Raw genomic sequence first — 21,244 nt, 5'->3', positions numbered from 1 at the left:
CCCTACTATTCCTAAAACACTGTGCTAAATGGAGGACTTAAATTACATAATCTCTGACAGGTGTGAGGTGATGTCTCACTGTGGTTTTGATTTGTATTTCCCTGATGGTGAGTGATGTTGAGCATATTTTCATGTGTCTGTTTAGCCATCTTAATGTCTTCTTTGGAAAAATATCTATTCATATCTTCTGCCTATTTTTTAATTGGGTTATTCATTTTTGAGGTGTTGAGTTTTATAAGTTCATTAAATATTTTAGATAACAGAGATACAGATAATTATGTATAATTCAGATATATCATTTGCAAATATCTTCTCCCATTCTGTAGGTTGCCTTTGAGTTTTGTCAATTGTTTACTTCACTGTGCAGCTTTTCGTTTTGATGTAGTACCAATAGTTTATTTTTGCTTCTGTTTCCCTTGCCTCAGGAGATATATCTAGAAAAATCTTGTTATAGTCAATGTCAAAGAAGTTACTGCCTGTGCTCTCTTCTAGGATTTTTGTGGTTTCAGGTCTCACATTTATGTCTTTCATCCATTTTTAACTTATTTTTGTGTTTGATTTTAAGAAAGTGGTCCAGTTTCATTCTTTTGCATGTTGTTGTCCAGTTTTCCCAACACCATTTGTTGAAGAGACTATCTTTTTCCCACTGGATATTCTTTCCTGCTTTTTAATAGACCATATAGTTGTGGGTTCATTTCTGGTTTTTCTATCCTGTTCAATTGATCTATGTGTCTATTTTTGTGGTACTGGCACAAAACTGTTCTGATCACTCTAGCTTTGTAATATAACTTGAAGTCTGGTATTATGATGCCTCCAGCTTTGCTTTTCTTTTTCAAGGTTGATTTGGCTATTTAAGGTCTTTTGTGGTTCCATACAAATTTTAGGATAGTTCATTCTAGTTCTGTGAAAAATGTTGGTATTTTGATAGAAATTGCATTAAATGTGTAGATTGCTTTGGGTAGTATAGACATTTTAACAATATTTGTTCTTCCAATCCATGAGCATGGAATGTCTTCCCATTTCTTTGTGTCATCTTCAATTTCTTTCATCATTTTTTTTTCATAGTTTTCAGAATACAGGTCTTTCACCTCTTTGGTTAGGTTTATTCCTAGGTATCTTATTGTTTTTGGTGTAATTGTAAAGGAGATTGATTCCTTAATTTCTCTTCCTGCTACTTCATTATTGGTGTACAGAAATGCAACAGATTTCTGTACATTGATTTTGTATCCTGTGACTTTACTGAATTCATGTGGTTTTTTGGCAGAGTCTTTTGGATTCTCTATATAGACTATCATGTCATCTGCAAATAGAGAAAGTTTTATTTCTTTCTTGCCAATCTGGATTCCTTTTATTTCTTTGTGTTGTTTAATTGCTGAGGCTAGGGCTTCCAGTACTATGTTGAATGAAAGTGGTCAGAGTGAACATTCCTGTCCTGTTCCTGACAAAAGAGGAAAAGCTCTGTTTTTCATCCTGAGGATGATGCTTGTGTGGGTTTTTCATATATGGCTTTTACTATGTTGAGGTGTGTTCCCTCTAAATCTACTTTGTTGAGTGAGGGTTTTTATCATAAATGGATGTTGTACTTGGTCGAATGCTTTTTTCTGCATCTATTGAAATAATCATATAGTTCTTTTCCTTCCTCTTATTCATGTGACGAATCACATTGATTGATTTGTGAATATTGAACCACCCTTGCAACCAGGAATAAATCCCACTTGATTGGGGTGCATAAATTTTTTAATGTATTATTTGATTCGGTTTGCTATATATTTTATTGAGAATTTTTGCATCCATGTTCATCAGGAATATTGACTTATAGTTCTCTTTTTTAGCAGAGTCTTTATCTGGTTTTGGTATCAGGGTAATGCTGGTCTTATAAGATGAATTTGGAAGTTTTTCTTCCTTTTCTATTTTTTGGAATAGTTTGAGAAGAATAGGCATTAATTCTTTAAATGTTTGGTAGAATTCACCTTTGAAGCCATCTAGCCACGGGCTTTTGTTCTTTGAGAGTCTTTTGATTACTGATTCCATTTCTTTGCTGGTTATCAGTCTGTTCAGGTTTTCTATTTCTTCCTGTTTAACTTTTGGTAAGTTATATGTTTTTAAGAATTTATCCATTTCTTCTAGGTTGTCCAGTTTGTTGGCATATAGTTTTTCATAATATTCTCTTATAATTGTTTGTATTTCTGTGGTGTTGGTTGTTATTTCTCCTCTTATTTGTGATTTTATTTATTTGGTCCTTTCTCTTGTTCTCTCACTCACTCTTTTTTTTTTTTTTTTTTTTTGATAAGTCTGGTTAGAAGTTTATTGATTTTATTGATTTTTTTTTTTTTCAAAGAACCAGCTCCTGGTTTCATTGACCTGTTCTATAGCTTTTTTAGGTTTCTATTTCATTTATTTCTGCTCTAATCTTTATTATTTCTTTCCTTCTGCTGGCTTTAGGATTCATTTCTTGTTCTTTTTCTAGCCCCTCTAGGTGTAAGATTAGGTTGAGATTTTTCTTGCTTCTTGAGGTAGGCCTGTGTTACTCTATACTTCCACCTTAGGACAGCTTTTGCTGCATCCCAAAGCTTTTGATGTTTTCATTTTCTTTGCTTTCATGTATTTCTTAATTTCTTGACTTCCTACCTGATCCATCCATTGTTTATTACCATGATGTTTTACCTCCATGTATTTGTGTTTTTTCCAGATTTCTTCTTGGGGTTGACTTCTAGTTTCATAGCATTGTACTTAGAAAAGATGCATGGTATGACTTCAGTCTTTTTGTATTTGTTGAGTCCTGTTTTGTGACCTAATATGTGATCTATTCTAGAGAATGTTCCACATGCACTTGAAAAGAATGTGTATTCTGGGTCACCTGGGTGGCTCAGTCAGTTAAGTGTCTGACTCTTTATTTTGGTGCAGGTCATGATCTCATAGTTCATAAGTTCGAGCCCAGCATCAGGCTCTACACTGACAGTGTGGAGCTGCTTGGGATTTTCTCTCTCTTCCTCTCTCTCAAAATAAATAAACTTTAAAAAAAAAAAAGAACCATTTTTTAAAAGAATGTGTATTCTGCTGTTCAAAGATGGAATATTCTGAATATATCTGATAAGTCCATCTCGTCCAATGTGTCATCCAAAGCCATTGTTTATGTGTTGACTTTCTGTTTAGATGAACTGTCCATTGGCTTAAGTGGTGTGTTAAAATCCACTACTATTTATCATCAATTAGCTCCTTTATGTTTGTTATTGTTTTATATAATTGGTGGCCCCATTAGCATGTCCCATATTTGGGTGCATAAGTATTTACAATTGTTCTATCTTCTTGTTGGATTGTCTCTTTCATTATTTTATAATGCCCTTGTCTCTTGTTACAGTCTTTGTTTTGAAGTCTAGTTTCTCCAATATAAATATGGGTTCAAAAGAACTATGGCTTTCTTTTGACATCCATTTGCATGATAAATGTTTCTCCATCCTCTCACTTTCAATATGCAGTTGTCATTAGGTCCAAAATGAGTCTCAAGGCAGCATATAGATGGGTCTTGTTTTTTTATCCATTCTGACACCCTATGCATTTAGTCCATTTACATTCAAAGTAATTATTGATAGATATTATTTTCTGCCATTTTATTATTTATTTTGTGGTTGTTTCTGGAGATTTTCTCTGATCCTTTCATGTCTTCCTCTCTTTCATGATTTGCTGATTTTCTTTACTGATATATCTGAATTTCTTTCTCCTTATTCTTTGCATGATTATTAGTGGTTTTAATATATGGTTACCATTAGGGTGTAAATAACCTCTTCTGAAATAGCAGTCTATATTAAGTTGATGGTTGCTTAAGTTTGAACCCATTCTCTTCTCCTCTCCTCCTATTTCAGATATGTGTTATTAAATATTATATCCTTTTTGTGCATTTGAGTTCCTTGACTGATTTTTACAGAAATACTCATTTTTTCTGCCTTGTGTTTCCTGCCTTTATCACTTTTGGTTTCTCCTTCCCACTCAAAGAATACCCTTTAATATTTCTTGCAAGGCTGGTTTAGGGTCATGAAGTCCTTTAGTTTTTATTCATCTAGGAAACTATCTCTTCTATTCTGAATTATAACCTTGTTGGATAGAGTATTCCTGGTGGCAGATTTTTCTCATTCAGCACTTTGAATATATTATGCCACTCCCTTCTGGCTTGCCAAGGTTCTGTTGAGAAATCTCCAGCTGGCCTTATGGATCTTCCTTTGTAGGTTAATGACTTCTTTTGTCTTTAAGATTTTTTTTTCTTTATCACTATATTGTGCAAATTTAATTATATGTCTCGGTGTTGGCCTGGTTTTGTTGTTTTTTTTTAATGTTTATTTTTTGAGAGAGAGAGAGAGAGAGAGAGAGCACATGAGCAGGGGAGGGACAGAGAGAGGGGACAGAGGATCTGAAGCAGGCTCTGCACTGACAGCAGAAAGCCTAATGCAGGGCTTGAACTCATGAATCAGGAGATCATGACCTGAGCTGAAGTCAGATGCTGACTGAGCCACCCAGGTGCTCCTGGTTTTGTTGATTTTATTGGGAGTTCTCTCTGCTTTCTGGATCTGAAGGTCTGCTTCCTTCCGCAGATTAGGGAAATTTTCAGCTATTATTTCTTCAAATAAATTTTCTGCCCCCTTTTCTCTCTTCTTCTGGGACTCCTACAATATGAATGTTATTACATTTGAAGGAGTCACTGAGTTCCCTAAGTCTATTTTCATTTTTGCATAGTTCTTTCTTTTGTTCAGCTCCATTGCTTCCCAACACTTTGTCTTCTAGGTCATTAATTTGTTCCTCTGCTTCTTCCAGTCTGCTGTTCACTGTGTTAAGTGTGTTTCTAATCTCGTTTACTGCTCTCTTGATCTCTGATTCTTTTTTAACTCTTATCTCTGTGGCAAGGGTCTCACTAATGTCTTCTTTTCTCAAACCCAGTAAGTATCCTTATGATCATTGCTTCAAATTGTCCTTCAGGCATGTTACTTATATATGTTTCACTTAGATCTCTGGCTGTGGCCTTATCTTGTTCTTCATTTGTGATACATTCCTCCATCTTCGCATTTTGTCTAAGTCTCTGCCTCCTCTCTGTTAGAAAAGCCAGTTACATCTACTGTTCCTAAAAGTAATAGCTTATGAAAAAGAGGTCATGTAGTGCCCAGAGCCTGGCACTTCAGGGAGTGTCTCTGGTGTGTGCTACATGCACTCTGCTATTGTGTTATGGCTGCTCTATCCTTCATGCCAGCCATCTGCAGAGGTTCTACTTGCCAGCTGTGGACAGTGTTTGGTCCCTGACCGGAATGTGGCGAGTTTTAGCTACGTGGTCTCTGGCCTGCTTGTGAAATGAAATCTGTTAACCACCTCCACTAGAACTGAAGCCATGCAAAACTCCCTGGTTGGGAGATGTGGTATAGGCTGGAGTTTGTGCTGGTCTTATGAAGGAGGGGCCACTATGCTGTGACTGAGGCAAGCATTGACTAAGAAGGGTGGTTCTTCCAGAGTGTGTGGGAGTGGGGCTTGGTGTAAGCAAGTTAGGCAGCCAGTGTCTGCACTGTGCTGCTTCCCACAGATGGCTCTGTGCTTATGCTGAGGGGCAAGGGAGGAAAATGGCATGGGCTTGCTCTTTTGTTCCCAGAGAGGTGTCTCCATGAACACTGCCTCTCACGGATGTGCTCCAAGAAGAGCAAATAACCTCCCCTCTGTGTGTCCCTGGAGCTCTTCAGATCACTGTTTCCATGCTGTCTGCCCCTGGGTTGTTTGCCTGACTTCTCTCCAGGAGCAGTACAGTGCTCTCCCAGCTCTATCCCAGCCAAGGCTTCTGACCTTTAAAACTCCAGGCTTTAAGCCTTGATTGTTGTTGAACTCATAAAATGCAGTCCCTCTCATTTTCCAAGCCAATGGTTTTGGGGTAACATTCTCTTTGTGTGTTCCCCTGTGTGCTGCTCTCTCTCTCCCGTCTCCATGACAGCAGCTCCCTCCCCTCCACAGCAGCCATGAACTGCTTCTCCCCTAACCCACGTCTCCTCACTTCTTATCTTCTTCAGGGTGGCTCTTCTCTCCCTTTAATTGCGGGGTTTGTTCTGTCAGTTTTCAGGTCAATTTCTGGGGTATTTAGTATGATCTAACAGTTATCTAGCTGTGTTCATGGGATAAGGCAAGCCTAGTATCCTCCTATTCCACCACCCTCTTCCTCTCCTCTGATGCTCAGGTGACATTTCATATTAAGTCATTTATCCCTCTCACCCTCAGGTTCCTCAAATGTAAAATGGAAATGATAAAACCATGCAGAGTTGATGCGAAGAGCTGATATAATACTATGCCAAAAGACTATACAAATGTCAGCAATTTGTATCACCTACTCTAGTGCTTTACAAATAGGAGGTATTAAGTTAATGTCTGTTTAATTGAGTTTGTATAATGGTTTTGCAGATATAAGGCTAATCTTACTTTGCATTGATTAAATTAACCAGGCTCCTCCTCTAGGAAATTATGTCTCAGGGAAACTGAATCCTTGGTAAGGTAGAATTTTTGTAATAAGCTACATTATAATAGAGTTATGTTGTATTTACTGCATATGCTACTAATGGAATAGGCTAATGAGATGATAGCTAATTGTTCCTTATCTAGAAGACAAATGAACTCTCTTCTACTGTTTGAATTTATTTAGCAAGCCACATCTTTCAGTGTTTGCAGCATTCCCTGAAAATGTGAGAAGTTAGTACATCCCAGCAGGTGAGCAGTTTATTTCTTTTCCCTGGCAGGAATATTAATCATTACTACTATCCTCTCAGTAAGTTTTTGACCTCATAGGGAATGTGTGTTACCAGCTTTCAGGAGGGAAACGTATGTTGGGGTAGTGTTGGTGCTGAGAAATCAATCAGGATTATCCATTGCCTAATAAAGAAAGCCACTGTCTACGTAGACAGTATAATTTCAGGATCCCAGAAGAAGCAGCCGTGGTAACTAAAGGGCCCACCATTAGAATTATTCCTTTGGGTTTACAGACTCTTTAGAAAAGTCCTCTAAAATGTAGATGTTGTCAAATGTTACATTAGCACAGATATCCTTAAAAGTTGGTTCATGAGCATGGTGGATCCCAGGGGAATAGAATCCTAGACCAAAGAAGACAGAAGAAAGTTCTAGCTTTGGGGAAGTCAGAATCTGGTATGTTACTTAGGAACCTGAGATGTCATGAGAGCTTGGGTTTCCCCAAGAGCTTGGAAATGGGGCAACAGTCATCCAAGTCCATACTTTATGCCTCCTTAACCAGGATTCTCCAAGTAATCCCTCTAAAACACAATTTGTAGTTATGAGATAACAAACAGGTGGTAAAAATAGCAATATAAAAAGTATTTTTAACTCAAGAAGTATTTATTAAGCATCTATCAAGTGGAGGTTGCTATTAAGCAATAGAGTATGTGACCTTCATCATTCAGGACTACACTTTGAGGAATTTCTTCTCCCCACCTCTTCCCTGCTACTCTCTCTTCTTCCTCTGAACAAGAAATTCCATTAATTAGAACTTCATTTCCAGTTCTTCTATGCCCACTTCATTCTCCCTTATGAAATTCCTACCAAGTTAGAAATGGTTGAAAATTTACCAGACAGTATCAATAAAAGTTGTACAGATAAAGGGTATGAAAAATTAACAAACCAGATTATCATAAGTGGGTAATTAAACTCCTATAGAGAAGAACTGTGAACAATAGCTACTAAATAATAATTGAATACTGCCAAACCATGAGTTTGGAGTTTGGCAAAAGGCATACATAATCAAGTTAGCTAGGAGAGCAGGGAAGTATCCTAACCAAGAAGGATTAAAATGCAGAGAAGTGGTTTTTATTTCTGCTTTAAAATTCTTTGCTCTCTCCATATTAAAATGGGACAACACTCCCCCCCCCCCCCCCCCCCGCCCACCACCAAATGTATTTGTATCCAGGAAGGCCATAATACTGGGAATGGAAGAATTCTTGACTAGAAAGCAAAATAAATTTCTAAATTTCAATTTCATGTAATGTAGTTAACAAATGTAATATAGCATGGGACTTTTTAAAATTATGTTGTGTTTTAGAATTGTAAACAGCTTTAGCAAGAGGAGCAGAAATAAGGACAAATGAAGCTCCAGTGAATATAAAACAGGCAGTGCAGAAGGAGATCAGCTGTTGGCACAGATGTGAGTAGACATAACTTCGGGTCTTTAGGGCTTCCATCAGCAGGTGTATTTGCTTGGTTTTTTACAGTAATGAATACAAGAATCTAGAAATAGAGTTGTTAGTCCATCATGGCCTTCCTCTAACTTTCTTATACACTTTCCCATATTATTTCATGTAAATGTATTCATAAAACCTAGGAAAATCTTTTTTTTTTTTTTCTGGTAAAGTGTCGTTTATTCTTATAAGAGGTCAAATTTAGCATATTCAAAATATATTTAAGGGGCACCTGGGTGGCTCAGTCAGTTAAACATCTGATTCTTGATTTCAGCACAGGTCATTATCTCATGGGTTGTGAGCCTGAGGCCCACATCAGGCTCTGCACTGGCAGTGAGGAGACTGCTTGGGATTCTCTCTCTCTGCCCCTACCACACTCATGCTTGCGCTCTCTCTCTCTCTCTCTCTCAAAATAAGTAAACAAAGAAATAAACAAACTTAAAATATATTTAATATTTCAGGCCTAGTAACAATCAAACTTCCCTCTTTCACACATTCAAGTATTCATTCCTTCAACACGCAAAGCCACTCTCAGATTGATTATATGCATGTCAGAGTTTTATTTCAAACATGTTTCAAAAACAGGCTTTCTGAAAAGTCCAATTCAAAGAATCCTGGCAGAGATATTTTATAGGGGAAAAGATGGTTAGTTATTTTTAGACTGGATTTTAAGAAAGAAGATAACTATCTAGTCAAGGACAATTAGCCTCTTTACATTATTGGTTACAATTCTTAGTCTAGTTTGAAGACTAATAGTCTTCCTAGGGTATGTCCTAGGAGCTCTTAAACTCATTAAAGTCTACCAAAAAAAATTACCCAAGTATTTTATCAAGAATGCTAATCTATGTTTGGTGACAAATGTTAACTAAACTTATTGCGGTGATCGTTTTCATAATATATGCAAGTATCGAACCATTATGCAAGACAGCTGAAACTAACATAATGTTATACATCAATTATGCCTCAATTTTTAAAAAAAGAATGCTCATTATTCACCAGGCAGAATAGATAGCCATATCAGGCCACAAAGCTCTGCCCCAGTTTAGATTTGGGACAACTTTTTTTCTCACATTTACTGGGGGCATTTTGTTCCTTGCTAAGAAATTTGGGTTGCACCTTCTGGACAAGAGGAAATTATTGAAAGAGCTTGAGCAGGGATGTGGCATGATCAGATTTATATTCAAATCAGCACTCTCTCCAGTGTTAGATATTGATTAAAATGGATGAGACCGGAATCAGTTATAAAATTATAGTAGTGGTCCAATTTAATTCAATAAACATCTACTCTGTACCAGGCCTTTGGCTCAGAGCTAGAGATAATTTCTATCCCACTTCTTAGCTGAGTGGAAAAAATGGAGACACAAGCCTTGCTTTACCACATACTAGCTGTGCAACTCTAAGCAAGTTAGTTTTCATCTCTGTTTCCTCGTCTGTTGAATGGGGACAATGATGGGATCCTTCTCCTAGAAAGGCTGTAACGAGGGTGTTTGCGTAGCTCAGTCGGTTGAGCATCTGACTCTTGATTTTGGCTCAGGTCATGATCTCATAGTTCATGAGTTCGAGCCCCACATCAAGCTCTGCACTGACAGTGAAGCCTGCATGGATTCTCTCTCTTCCACTCTCTCTCTGACACTCCCCTGTTCTCTCTCTCAAAAATGAATAAACTGAAAAAAAAAAAAAAAAGACTTAAAAAAAACCTTAAAATTGGACATGAAAGAGAGGCCATTACTACAGATCTTACAGAAATAAAAAGAATTATAGGAAAAAACTATGAGCAAATATATGCTAACAAATCAGATAACCTAAATGAAATGGAGAAATTCCTAGAAAGATGACAGAAACTGACTCAAGAAGAAAAAGAACATCTGAATAGACCTATAACAAGTAAAGAGGTTAAACTCATAATTTTAAAATGTCTCACAAAAAAAAAGCCCAGGACCAGATGGCTTCACTGGTGAATTTTACCAAAAAATTTAAAAAGAATTACAACCACTTCAATCCATCACAAATCGTTTGAAAAAATACAAATGAAGGAAACACTTCCTAACTTATTCTATGAAGCCAGCATCACGCTGATACCAAAACCAAACCAAGTAATCACAAGAAAACTACAGGCTAATATCCTTTATGAATACAGATGCAAATTTCCCCAATGATATTTATTAAACTCAATCTAGCAACAGATAAAAAGAATTATACACTATGACCTACTGGGATTTATCCCAGGAACACAAGGTTTTTCAACAGACAGACAGACACACACACCAATCAATAGCATATTAATAGAATAAAGAACAAAAACTACAAAATCATCTCAATAGACGCAGGAAAAGTACTAAACAAGATCCAACAGCCTTGAATGATAAAAACACTCAACAACTAGAAGAAGAGAGCTTCCTCAACCTGATAAAGAGCATCTATTAAATATCCGCAACTAACTAACATTAACACACTTAATGGTGAACTGAAAGGTTCTGCTCTCACCATTTCTATTTAACGATGCACTGGAGACTGTGGCCAGGGAAATTAGGGAAGGAAAATAAATAAAAGGCATCCAGATTGGGAGGGAAGAAGCATAAATATTTCAGATGACATGACCTTATACATAGAAAATCCTATGCTCTCTCTCTGCCCTTCCCCTGCTCACACACTGTCTCTCTCTCTCTCCCCCAAAATAAATAAATTATTACAAAATTAAAAAAAGAAATGGGGGGCACCTGGGTGGCTCAGTCAGTTGAGCGTTTGACTTTGGTTCAGGCCATGATCATGAGATCATGGTGATCTCATGGCTGGTGAGTTTGAGTCCCGGGTCAGGCTCTGTGCTGACAGCGTGGAGCCTGGAGCCTGCTTCTGGTTCTTTGTCTCTCTCTCTCTCTCTCTCTCTCTCTCTCTCTCTCTCTGCCCCTTCCCGACTCACACTCTGTCTCTCTCTCTCCAAAATAAATAAACATTAAAAAATTTTAAAAAAAAAGAAAATTCTAAAGAATCTACAAATAAACCATGAGGGCTAATAAACAGATTCAGCAAGACTGTAGGTAACAAAATAAATATATAAAACTTAATCATATTTCTATATACTAGCAATGAAAAATCCATAAAAATAATCCATATTATAAATCTCATCTATAATAGCATTCAAAAGAATGAAATACGTAGGAATAAATCCAACTAAAGAAGTGCAAGACTTGGGCACTAAACTATAAAACACTGCTAAAGAAAATCAAAGACCTACATAAATGAAAAGACATTCCAGGGTGCCTGGGTGGCTCAGTCAGTTAAGCGACTGACTTTGGCTCATGTCATGATCTCGCAGTTCGTGAGTTTGAACCCCACATCTGGTTCTGTGCTGACAGCTCAGAGCCTGGAGCCTGCTTCAGATTCTGTGTCTCCCTCTCTCTTTGCCTCTCCTCTGCTCACTCACTCTCTCTCTCTCTTCTCTCTCTCTCTCAAAAATAAATAAACATTAAAAAAATATGAAAAGCCATCCTATGTTCATTAAAGAGTGAACTTGTGATGAGCAGTGGGTGATGCATAGAAATGTTAAATCACTATACTGGACACCTGAAACTAATATTACACTGTATGTTAACTAACTGGAATTTAAATAAAAACTTAAAAGAAAGACATCTCATGTTCACTGATTGGAAAACTCCATACTGTGAAATGGCAATAGTCCCCATATTGACCTACAGATTCAATGCAATCCCTATCAAAAATCCAGGTGCCTTTTTTTTCTGTTGCAGAATTGACAAGCTGATCCTAAAATTCATATATAAAAGCAACAGACCCAAAATAGCCAAAACCAATGTAAAAAGAACAAAGTTGAAGGACTCACACTTCTAATTTCACAACTTTTTACACAGCTACAGTAGTCAAAACTGTGTAGTACTAGCATAGGGCAGACATAAAGATCAACTGATTTAGAACAGAGGTGCCAATGGAATTAAATGAGGAAAGAATAGTCTTTTCAACTTATAGCAGGAAAATAACTGGGTATCCACATGCAAAAAAATAAAAATTAAGTTGTACCGCTTATTTATACCCCACATAAAAATGAACCCCAATAGATCAGAGACCTAAATGGACAAAGGAAAACTACAAACACTTAGAAGAAAATATAGTTGTAAATCTTTGTGACCTTGGATTAGGCAATAGTTTCTTAAATATGACACCAAAAGCATAAGGAACCAAAGTTTTTAGATAAATTAGACTTCATCAAAATTAAAAACTTTTGTACTTCATATATACTTCTAGTAAAATGAAAAGATAACCCACAGAATGAACAAAATATCTGTAGATATATATCTGATAAACCTCTAACATTCAGAAAGTATTTTATTTATTTTTTTTTTAAACAAATTTTTTTTTAACGTTTATTTATTTTTGGGACAGAGAGAGACAGAGAATGAATGGGGGAGGGGCAGAGAGAGAGGGAGACACAGAATCGGAAGCAGGCTCCAGGCTCTGAGCCATCAGCCCAGAGCCCCACGCGGGGCTCGAACTCACAGACCGCGAGATCGTGACCTGAGCCGAAGTCGGACGCTCAACCGACTGAGCCACCCAGGCGCCCCCAGAAAGTATTTTAAAACTCTTACAACTCAACTATAAAAAATAAATGGGCTTGAATAGACACAATGTTCTGAATAGATATCTCTCCAATGACATAAAATGGCCAATTAACACATGAAAAGATGTTCAAGATAATTATTCATTAGAGAAATGTAAATTAAAACCACAGTGAGATATTATTTTATATCTATGATGGCTATAATTAAAAAGACAGACAATAGCAAGTGTTGATGAGGACTTGGAGAAATTAGAATCCTCAGACATTCCTGGTTAGAATGCAGAATGCTGCATCCACTGTGAAAAGTAGCTCCTCAAAATGTTAAACATGGACTTACCACATGACCCAGCAACCCCACTGATAAGTGTATATCTAGGAGAAATGAAAGCACGTTGATGTAAAAACTTGCACAAAAATGTTCAGAGGAGGGGTGCCTGGGTGGTTCAGCCAGTTAAGCATCTGGCTCTTGATTTCTATTCAGGTCATGATCTCACAGTCATGAAATCTGCAGACAGCACAGAGCCTGCTTGGGATTCTCTCTCACCTGCTCGCTTTCTGCCCCTCCTCCACTCATGCTTTCTCCCACTTTCAAAATAAATAAAAATTTTTTAAAAAAGTATTCAGAGCAGCATTATCATAATAGCCAAAAAGTAGAAACAACCCAATGTCCATTATCTGGTAAGCAGATAAATAAAACATGGTACATCTATACAATGGAATATTATTCCACATAAAAAGGAAAGAAGTATATTTAGGCTACAACATGGATGACCTTGAAAACAGTACACTAAACAAAAGATGGCAACATAATACATTGTTCTGTTTACATAAAATGTCCAGAGCAGGCAATTCCTAGGGTAAATTAGTTTACCCTAGGAAGGGAAGAAAGAGGGAATGGGAAGTGCCTGTTAACAGGTATGGGATTAACTTTGGTATGATAAAAATGTTCTGGAATTAGATGATGGAAATGATTACACAAATACAAAAATATATTAAAACCCACTGAATTATATATTTTTAAAAGGTATATTTGTATTAAGCTAATTACATTCCAAAAGGGGGAGAAGGGATCTCCTCCATCCCCAAATCCTAATGTTCTTTTCCAGAGGCAACTAATGTTACTTGTTTCTTGGGTACAATTCCTTAAATAGACTGCATACATACAAACATTCATTTGCGTATCTATATATTCCTTATTAAAAACAGAAATATGAGCATAGCAGATACATTGTCCTAGACTTTTTTCTCTTTACAATTTAACTTCAACATCATTCTACCTTACAATATAACTCAGTGATTATTCCATTTCAACATAGGTAAGTATTCCTCATTCCTCTTTATTTCTTAGATATGCTATAATTTAGTTTGCTAGTCTTTTGATGCTACAAATAATGTTGCAATTAATTTTCTCATATATATTTCCATTACAAGTGTATTAGTGGAACACATTTTTTTTTTTTTAACGTTTTTATTTATTTTTGAGACAGAGAGAAACAGAGCATGTACGGGGGAGGGGCAGAGAGAGAGGGAGACACAGAATCAGAAGCAGGCTCCAGGCTCTGAGCCATCAGTCCAGAGCCCGACGCGGGGCTCGAACTCACGGACCATGAGATCGTGACCTGAGCCGAAGTCGGACGCTTAACCGACTGAGCCACCCAGGCGCCCTACACATTTCTAGAAGTAAAATTTCTGGTTGAAAATGTGTTTTTCTTATTTTATTTTAATAGATTTCCATTATTGATTTAATGTCACTCTTTTTTACCGAATTACAAGTTCTCTGAAGACAGAGAACGTTTCTGTTTGTTGGCCAGGATAATCTAGATTCTAACACATTGCTTGACATACCACTTTATATATTTGTAGATGGACAAGCCTTTGTACTTTGTTGTACAAAGTAGCAAATAGAGATTCAAGCTACATCATTAAAAAAAAAAAAACAGACTGGTTCAGTTTATAGAGATAGGAATTATTTGGGGATTGGTTTTTGTTTGTCTTTACTTTTTATCCAGTTGTTTTTTATTTTCTCCCTTCCAACTCTAGCATGTTTTCAAAAATCATGGGACCAGGGGTGCCTGGCTAGTTCTGTCCATGGAGCATGCAACTCTTGGTCTCAGGGTTGTGAGTTCAAGCCCCACAATGAGTGTACAGATTACTTAAAAATAAAGTCTTTAAAATATATACATATGGGATATATATATATATATATATATATATATGTGTGTGTGTGTGTGTATATATATATGTGTGTGTATATATATATGTGTGTGTAGGTATACATATATATATATATATATATATATATATATATATATGGGATCAATTGCAACATGTCATTCTAAGGAATACAGAACCCTTATTTTGTCTAAAGATATCAGCATGCTTTATTGAATAAATACTTGCTTCTTATATTTGAGAATTATATATTCAGTTATTTTAAGAAGGGAGGATGGGGGTTGATTTGCAACTTTAAGAAACCCAATAGCGACACCTGCTGGAGAAAATGTCAGAATACATTTTGAATTCATTAAATCTTTAACATTTTAGATCAGTTTGTTTCTATTAACTGGAAGGAATTTGTTATTTTATCATAGGAGTGCTTGTAATAAGTTAATATAATTGTATTTAGAGGAGGTTCTTTGATGCTCTATAAAAAATTTTTTTCAGGATAAAGTCATTTTGGGAACTGATTACCCCTTTCCACTAGGGGAGCTGGAACCTGGAAAATTAATAGAGTCCATAGAAGAATTTGATGCAGAAACAAAGGTATATGCCGTTTACTTCATGGTCTTTTCCCTGAGTTTTCCTGCTCTAATTCTTTGGTTTCAGAGTATGTACTTTGATACGTGACAACAAAGAACAAGGGAAATATTACACCTAATATTCCTAGAACTGTTACTGGAAATAGCAAAACTGTTAAAGAGCAAGGGAAGATGTGGTTTATATATGTGTGTGTGTACACACACACACACACACATATATATTACTCAGCCATAAAAAAAGAATGAAATCTTGCCTTTTGCAATAACATGGATGGAGTTAGAGTATAACGCTAAATGAAATGAGTCAAAGACAAACACCATTTAGTCATATATGGAATTTAAGAAACAAATGAACAAAGCAGAAAAAAAAGAAACCAAAAAACAGACTCTTAACTATAGAGAACAAACAGATGGTTACCACAGTGAGGTAGGTTGGGGGATGAGTAAAACACGTAAAAGGGATTAACAGTACAACATCTTGATGAGGACCAAGTAAAACTACTGAACCGCTATATTATACACCTGAAACTAATACAACAGTGTACGTTAACTAACTGGAATTCAAATTTTTTTAACTACTTTTTTAAAAAGCTGAAAGCCAACCTAGTACAACTAAATTCATAAAGCAGAGAAAGAAAATTGTCAAGAAGCGTATCACAATAACACATTTATGTTTACATGTTAGATGAATAAGAAAAATGCCTAAGTTTTTCCTTTAATATTTCTGTAACAAATCTACCAATCTCAAAAATTGTAATGATTCCCATTATTTGGATCTTAAGACTAAAGTCTTGATTAACAGAACTCAAAGAACCAGAACTCTCAAGTAACAATTTTCTTCTTTCGGCATTTGACTTTTAGGGTGGGTAAATGATACGAAAATGTGCTATAATGCTTCCACTGCCTATTCTGCCCTTTAGGCTTATGAAGTCAGATGAGTTTATAATGAGACGCTGTGTCCCCAGATCCCCTCTCCTTTGTCATCCTCTTCCCTTCCTCACCCCTACCCCTCAACAGAACAAGTTCTTCCTAAGGGCCTCACCATTAATCACAACTGGGGTCAAGGGTGGCCAAAGATGAAGACATAGGGACAATTATTAACTGGGAAACTTCAGACTGCTTTCTACAGAAAGTCTCCCCTTTGCCACTTACCCACCGTAAAGCACTGAAAGTCTTGGATTGTTAAATATTCACTTATTTAAAGTAGGAAGCACGGTGCCTAGGTGGCTCAGTTGGCTAAGTGTCTAACTCTTGATTTTGGCTTAGCTCATGATCTCGCGCTTGGTGGGTCTGAGCCCCACATTGGGCTCTATGCTGACAGCGTGGAGCCTGCTTGGGATTCTCGCTCTCCCTCTCTCTCTGCCCCTCCCCGACTCAGGCACATCCACTCTCTCTCTCAGAATAAACATTTAAGTTAGCTTAAAAATAAATAAACAGGGGCGCCTGGGTGGCTTGGTCGGTTAGGCATCCGACTTCGGCTCAGGTCATGATCTCACGGTCAGTGAGTTCGAGCCCCGTGTCGGGCTCTGTGCTGACAGCTCAGAGCCTGGAGCCTGTTTCAGATTCTGTGTCTCCCTCTCTCTCTGCTCCTCCCCTGTTCATGCTCTGTCTCTGTCTCAAAAATAAATAAACGTTAAAAAAAAAATTTTTTTTAAATAAATAAATAAATAAATAAATAAATAAACAAAGTAGGAAGCTGTATGTAGTAAGGTTTTTTTTTTTTATTTTTCTTTTTGCAACAAACATTGAAAATGAAAAACTTTCTATAAAGGTAACCAAAATTAAACTGAAATCAAATTATCCTAAGTATCCCGATTAAAACTTTAATGGAGGGGCGCCTGGGTGGCTCAATCGGTTAAGCATCTGACTCTTGATTTTGGCTCAGGTCAAGATCTCACAGTTCGTGGGTTCAAGCCCCACACCTGGCTCTGCACTGACAGTGTGGAGACTGTGTGGGATTCTGTCTCCTTCTCTCTCTGCCTCTCCCCTGCTTGTGCTCTCTCACTCTCTCAAAAAAAGTTAAAAAAAAAAAAAAAAAGAACTTACAAAACTTTAATGGAATAATAACTACTATTATTTTATACCTCTAGTTTTTTAATTTTATGTGCTATGATGTTTTTTAATATTTCTTTATTTATTTTGAGAGAGAAAGTATGAGCAGGGGTAGGGGCAGACAGAGTGGAGAGAATCTCAAGCAGGCTCTGCACTGTTAGCATGGAACCCACCATGGGTTCAAGATCATGACCTAAGCCAAAATCAAGAGTCAGTCACTTAACCAACTGAGCCACCCAGGCGCCCCCATGCTTATGACTTTTAAGGTCAAAGTTTTTAAAAACTCTTGCATGAAAATTTTACACTGTCACAAATTCATGACATTCCTTAAAAGACTGCTCACTGTAACACTGTTTATAATAAAAGACTGAAAAGAATCTATAAGGGAATAAACAATAATATATCCATACAATGGAATGTATAAAAAAAATTAAAAATCAATTTCCAAGATATATTAAGTTTAAAAAGCAAGGTACAAAAAAACACATATAGTGTACTTCCATTTATGTATAATATACTAACCATTTATGAAAAAACCTATATACCTAAATACAAGTATTTGCTTATTTATGCATAAATACCTTTGGGAAAAACAGACAAGAAACTAATAACTCTGGGAAGAAAAAGTACTGGTTGGGTGGCAGTAGTGAAAGGAAGCGTCCATTTTGTATCTTTCTAATTTTGAGCCATATGAAGGTAAATCTCACTAAAACATTTTTTAAATGAAATAAATAAACCCATTTGATGACCATAACAACACTGGGAGGTAGACAGGTAGTTGCATTCCAGCATGCAGATGCAGAGGAGGAAAACAAGATTTGGATGCTGGGTGATTTACCAAAGGCAATATTAACCATTGGATTATAGCACATGGACCCAATCCCAAATCCAACACGCCAAAATGTATCCTCTTCAAACGGTAGTTGGTCCCAACCTATTTGTAAAGGTAAAGCACACAGTTTCTCAGAGCAGCAAGAGTCACTTCTAAAAGCTTTCTTTAGAGGGAATGGTCCAAGTGTGGATCAAGGAAGAACCCTGAATAAGAGGTCCCTGCTCAAATCACCCACTCTCCAAGGCTGTTTGAGAACCCTGAAGCCGTTAAGATACACTGAAATGCATTAATATCCACAAATGTTACACAACTCCATACATTTCCTTCCATTCTTGCCTGCCCTTTGCAAGCTGGACATATATCAATTAGGGTATCACAAAAGTTACCCCTTAAGTCACAGGAGTTTCTTTGTGGAGCTGACCTAGTCTATAACTGGGAAGAAAGTGAAGAAAAATTTCAGAGTCCTTTTCTCATCTGAAATCTATAAATATACATACTTGTACCATATTCTGAGGTGCTTCATCTGTCACTTTTCTTGTACCAAAAGAGCTTACCTTTTATTCAGGGCCATGTGAAGGGATAACACATATGCCTAGAAACTGGAGGATGGCTACAAGATTTCTGGGCACTGTTTCCAGCTCTCCTGTCCCACAGACCTACAGTGTACCTTTTCTCTATGCAGTTGACCTTTGAACAACACTGAGTTAGGGATGCTAACTCCTACATCAAAATTCATGTATAACATTTGACCCCCCAAAAGCTTAACTACAAATAGCCTGCTGTTGACCACAAGCCTTACCAATAACACAATTAACACATATTTTGTATATTACATGTATTATACACCGTAATGTTACAATAACACCTAACTTTTTAAAAAACTTTTCAGTACTTTTAGGTTACACAGTTTGCAAGTTTTTCCAAATTGTCACAAATCTCAAAAAATTTTTCCAATATATTTATTCAAAAAAAATCCAAATGTAAGTGAACTTACACAGTTCAAACTCCTGTTGTTCAAGGGTCAACTGTATTTGCCTCTAAATAGTCCTTGAAACCCAGCAGAGGGTCCTGCAGAGGTTTCCAAAGAAAGGCGTTTTTTCCTAAGAGAGCTCTCCCCCCTTATAATTCTCCTTTGTTCCCATGACCAAGTTTGAAACAGATTTCAAATAGTGGGGCAAAACAGGGGTCAAGAGATTCATTGTTTAACTTGCTAATATTTTTCTCTCACATTGGGAAATTCATCTTTTAAAAACCTGATAAAGACACTCAATAAGTATTTTAAAACAACCATTAAATAATGCTTTAAAAAAAAACCTTGGGGCACCTGGGTGGCTCAGTTGGTTGAGCATCCCACTCTTGACTTCAGCACAGGTCATGATCCCAGGGTCATGGGATTGAGGCCCACACTGGGCTTCTGGCTGAGTGTGGAGCCTGCTTAAGATATTCTCTCTCTCTCTCTCTCTCTCTCTCTCTCTCTCTCTCTCTCTCCCCCCCCCCCCCAAAACCAAAATAAAATAAAATAAAACTTTTTTTTCTTTTGCAGGATAGACTCAAAGCTGGCAATGCCCTAGCATTTTTGGGTCTTGAGAGAAAACAATTTGAATGACTTGCATTTACTACAAAGACAAACATTCAAGAAGATATTTTATTTTTGTTTTTAAATATGTATCACACATGCATTACTAAAATCTTATTTTGAACTATTTTATCCAGAAATAGGATATACACAAATGTTCTAAATTATTCATAACAAAAATGAGTCACAGAATTTGTTTTCATTCTGAAAAGCAATATATTATTTCATGTGCAAATCAAAAATGATTTTCCCAGCGCTTTTTAAATTAATGGCAGAAATAAAAACCAAATGTCATTCATGATTTATATGGAGAAAGACCAAAACCAGACTCATCCTGGAGGGCTGAGGTAGGTTCTCCACTTTGAGCAAGTATATGTGAATGGGGCCCAAATAACCTGTTTTCATTCACTTTTAACACCTTCCATTGGTCCACAACTGGACTGGGAATGCTTTAGAGTCCAAAAAAATAAGTGATATGTACACACACACACACACATATATATACATACATATATACACATATATACATACATACATACATACATATATAATATATCCCATAATCCCTAGAGAGTTTATAGTCCAATTAAAGAGGCAAGACACATGTTCATGGAATAATTACTAAGCAATATATTAGGAGTTATAGAAGTTTCATTAAGAAAAATTCATTTGGATTCAAACTGGAGCAGATCTGCACAGAAGTTGGGCTGAGTCTCTAAGGATAGAAAGGCTTGTTCAGAGTTGGAGGATGGGAAATAGACAAAGGGGCAAAACTATAAGAACAGGGTTTTCAAACTGAATGAGAACTTACCTATTCTGGAAAACAGTTCCAGTCTATAATTTACCTTTACCAGAAGCTCTTTTAATTTAAAATACTGAGCAAAATGTGTAAAGCTAGTTATGGAGATTGAGCAGAGTGATGATACCAGGGTAGCCTTATTCTACTTACTTCATTTATGGTGGTCTCATCTGGGCTGCTGAAAATGAACTTGGTCTTGGAGGGGTGATAAACATCTGTGGTTCATGTACCTCTGGCTGAATTCTAAAAACCAAATATAATTTTTTCAAAATTACCCTCTTGCCTTGTATTCATTCATAGTTCTTTTCCCTTCCATTAGTTCAGAAAGCCAAGAGTTCAGTATTGGCATGTAATTTTTAAGTTTTTTTGAAAAGTCAATACATGAATATATTAGAAGAGTTCAAAAAGATCAAATTCAACCTATCCTAAAAGGAACCCATTTTAACTGTTCTTTTGGATATTCT

At 36.6% G+C, this 21,244-nt stretch overlaps 1 protein-coding gene and 1 long non-coding RNA gene across 4 annotated transcripts in view; one reads left to right on the top strand and one right to left on the bottom strand.

Annotated features, from left to right (window-relative positions):
• LOC109270145 (uncharacterized) overlaps positions 1 to 21,244 on the bottom strand; it is a 62,484-nt gene that overhangs the window by 33,481 nt on the left and 7,759 nt on the right. The window contains exon 2 of the long non-coding RNA XR_008424716.1: positions 20,931 to 21,023. This is a non-coding gene — a long non-coding RNA (uncharacterized LOC109270145). The remainder of the gene's footprint in view (positions 1 to 20,930; positions 21,024 to 21,244) is intronic.
• Positions 1 to 21,244, top strand: part of ACMSD (aminocarboxymuconate semialdehyde decarboxylase) — a 56,299-nt gene that overhangs the window by 33,256 nt on the left and 1,799 nt on the right. For 2 of the 3 annotated variants that reach the window (XM_019454468.2, XM_019454481.2), the window contains 2 exons: positions 15,427 to 15,525; positions 19,949 to 21,050. In XM_019454468.2, the coding sequence (XP_019310013.2) occupies positions 15,427 to 15,525; positions 19,949 to 20,011 (162 nt within the window). In that variant the 3' untranslated portion in view covers positions 20,012 to 21,050. Of the gene's footprint in view, positions 1 to 15,426; positions 15,526 to 19,948; positions 21,051 to 21,244 lie in introns of those variants that run through there. The other variant, XM_019454474.2, reaches the window with a different exon arrangement.

The sequence above is a fragment of the Panthera pardus genome, unplaced genomic scaffold (assembly GCF_024362965.1).
Source record: "Panthera pardus isolate Hobbes unplaced genomic scaffold, ASM2436296v1 HiC_scaffold_10, whole genome shotgun sequence".
Classification (NCBI taxonomy): domain Eukaryota; kingdom Metazoa; phylum Chordata; class Mammalia; order Carnivora; family Felidae; genus Panthera; species Panthera pardus.
This window is presented reverse-complemented; position numbering and strand designations above follow the sequence as displayed.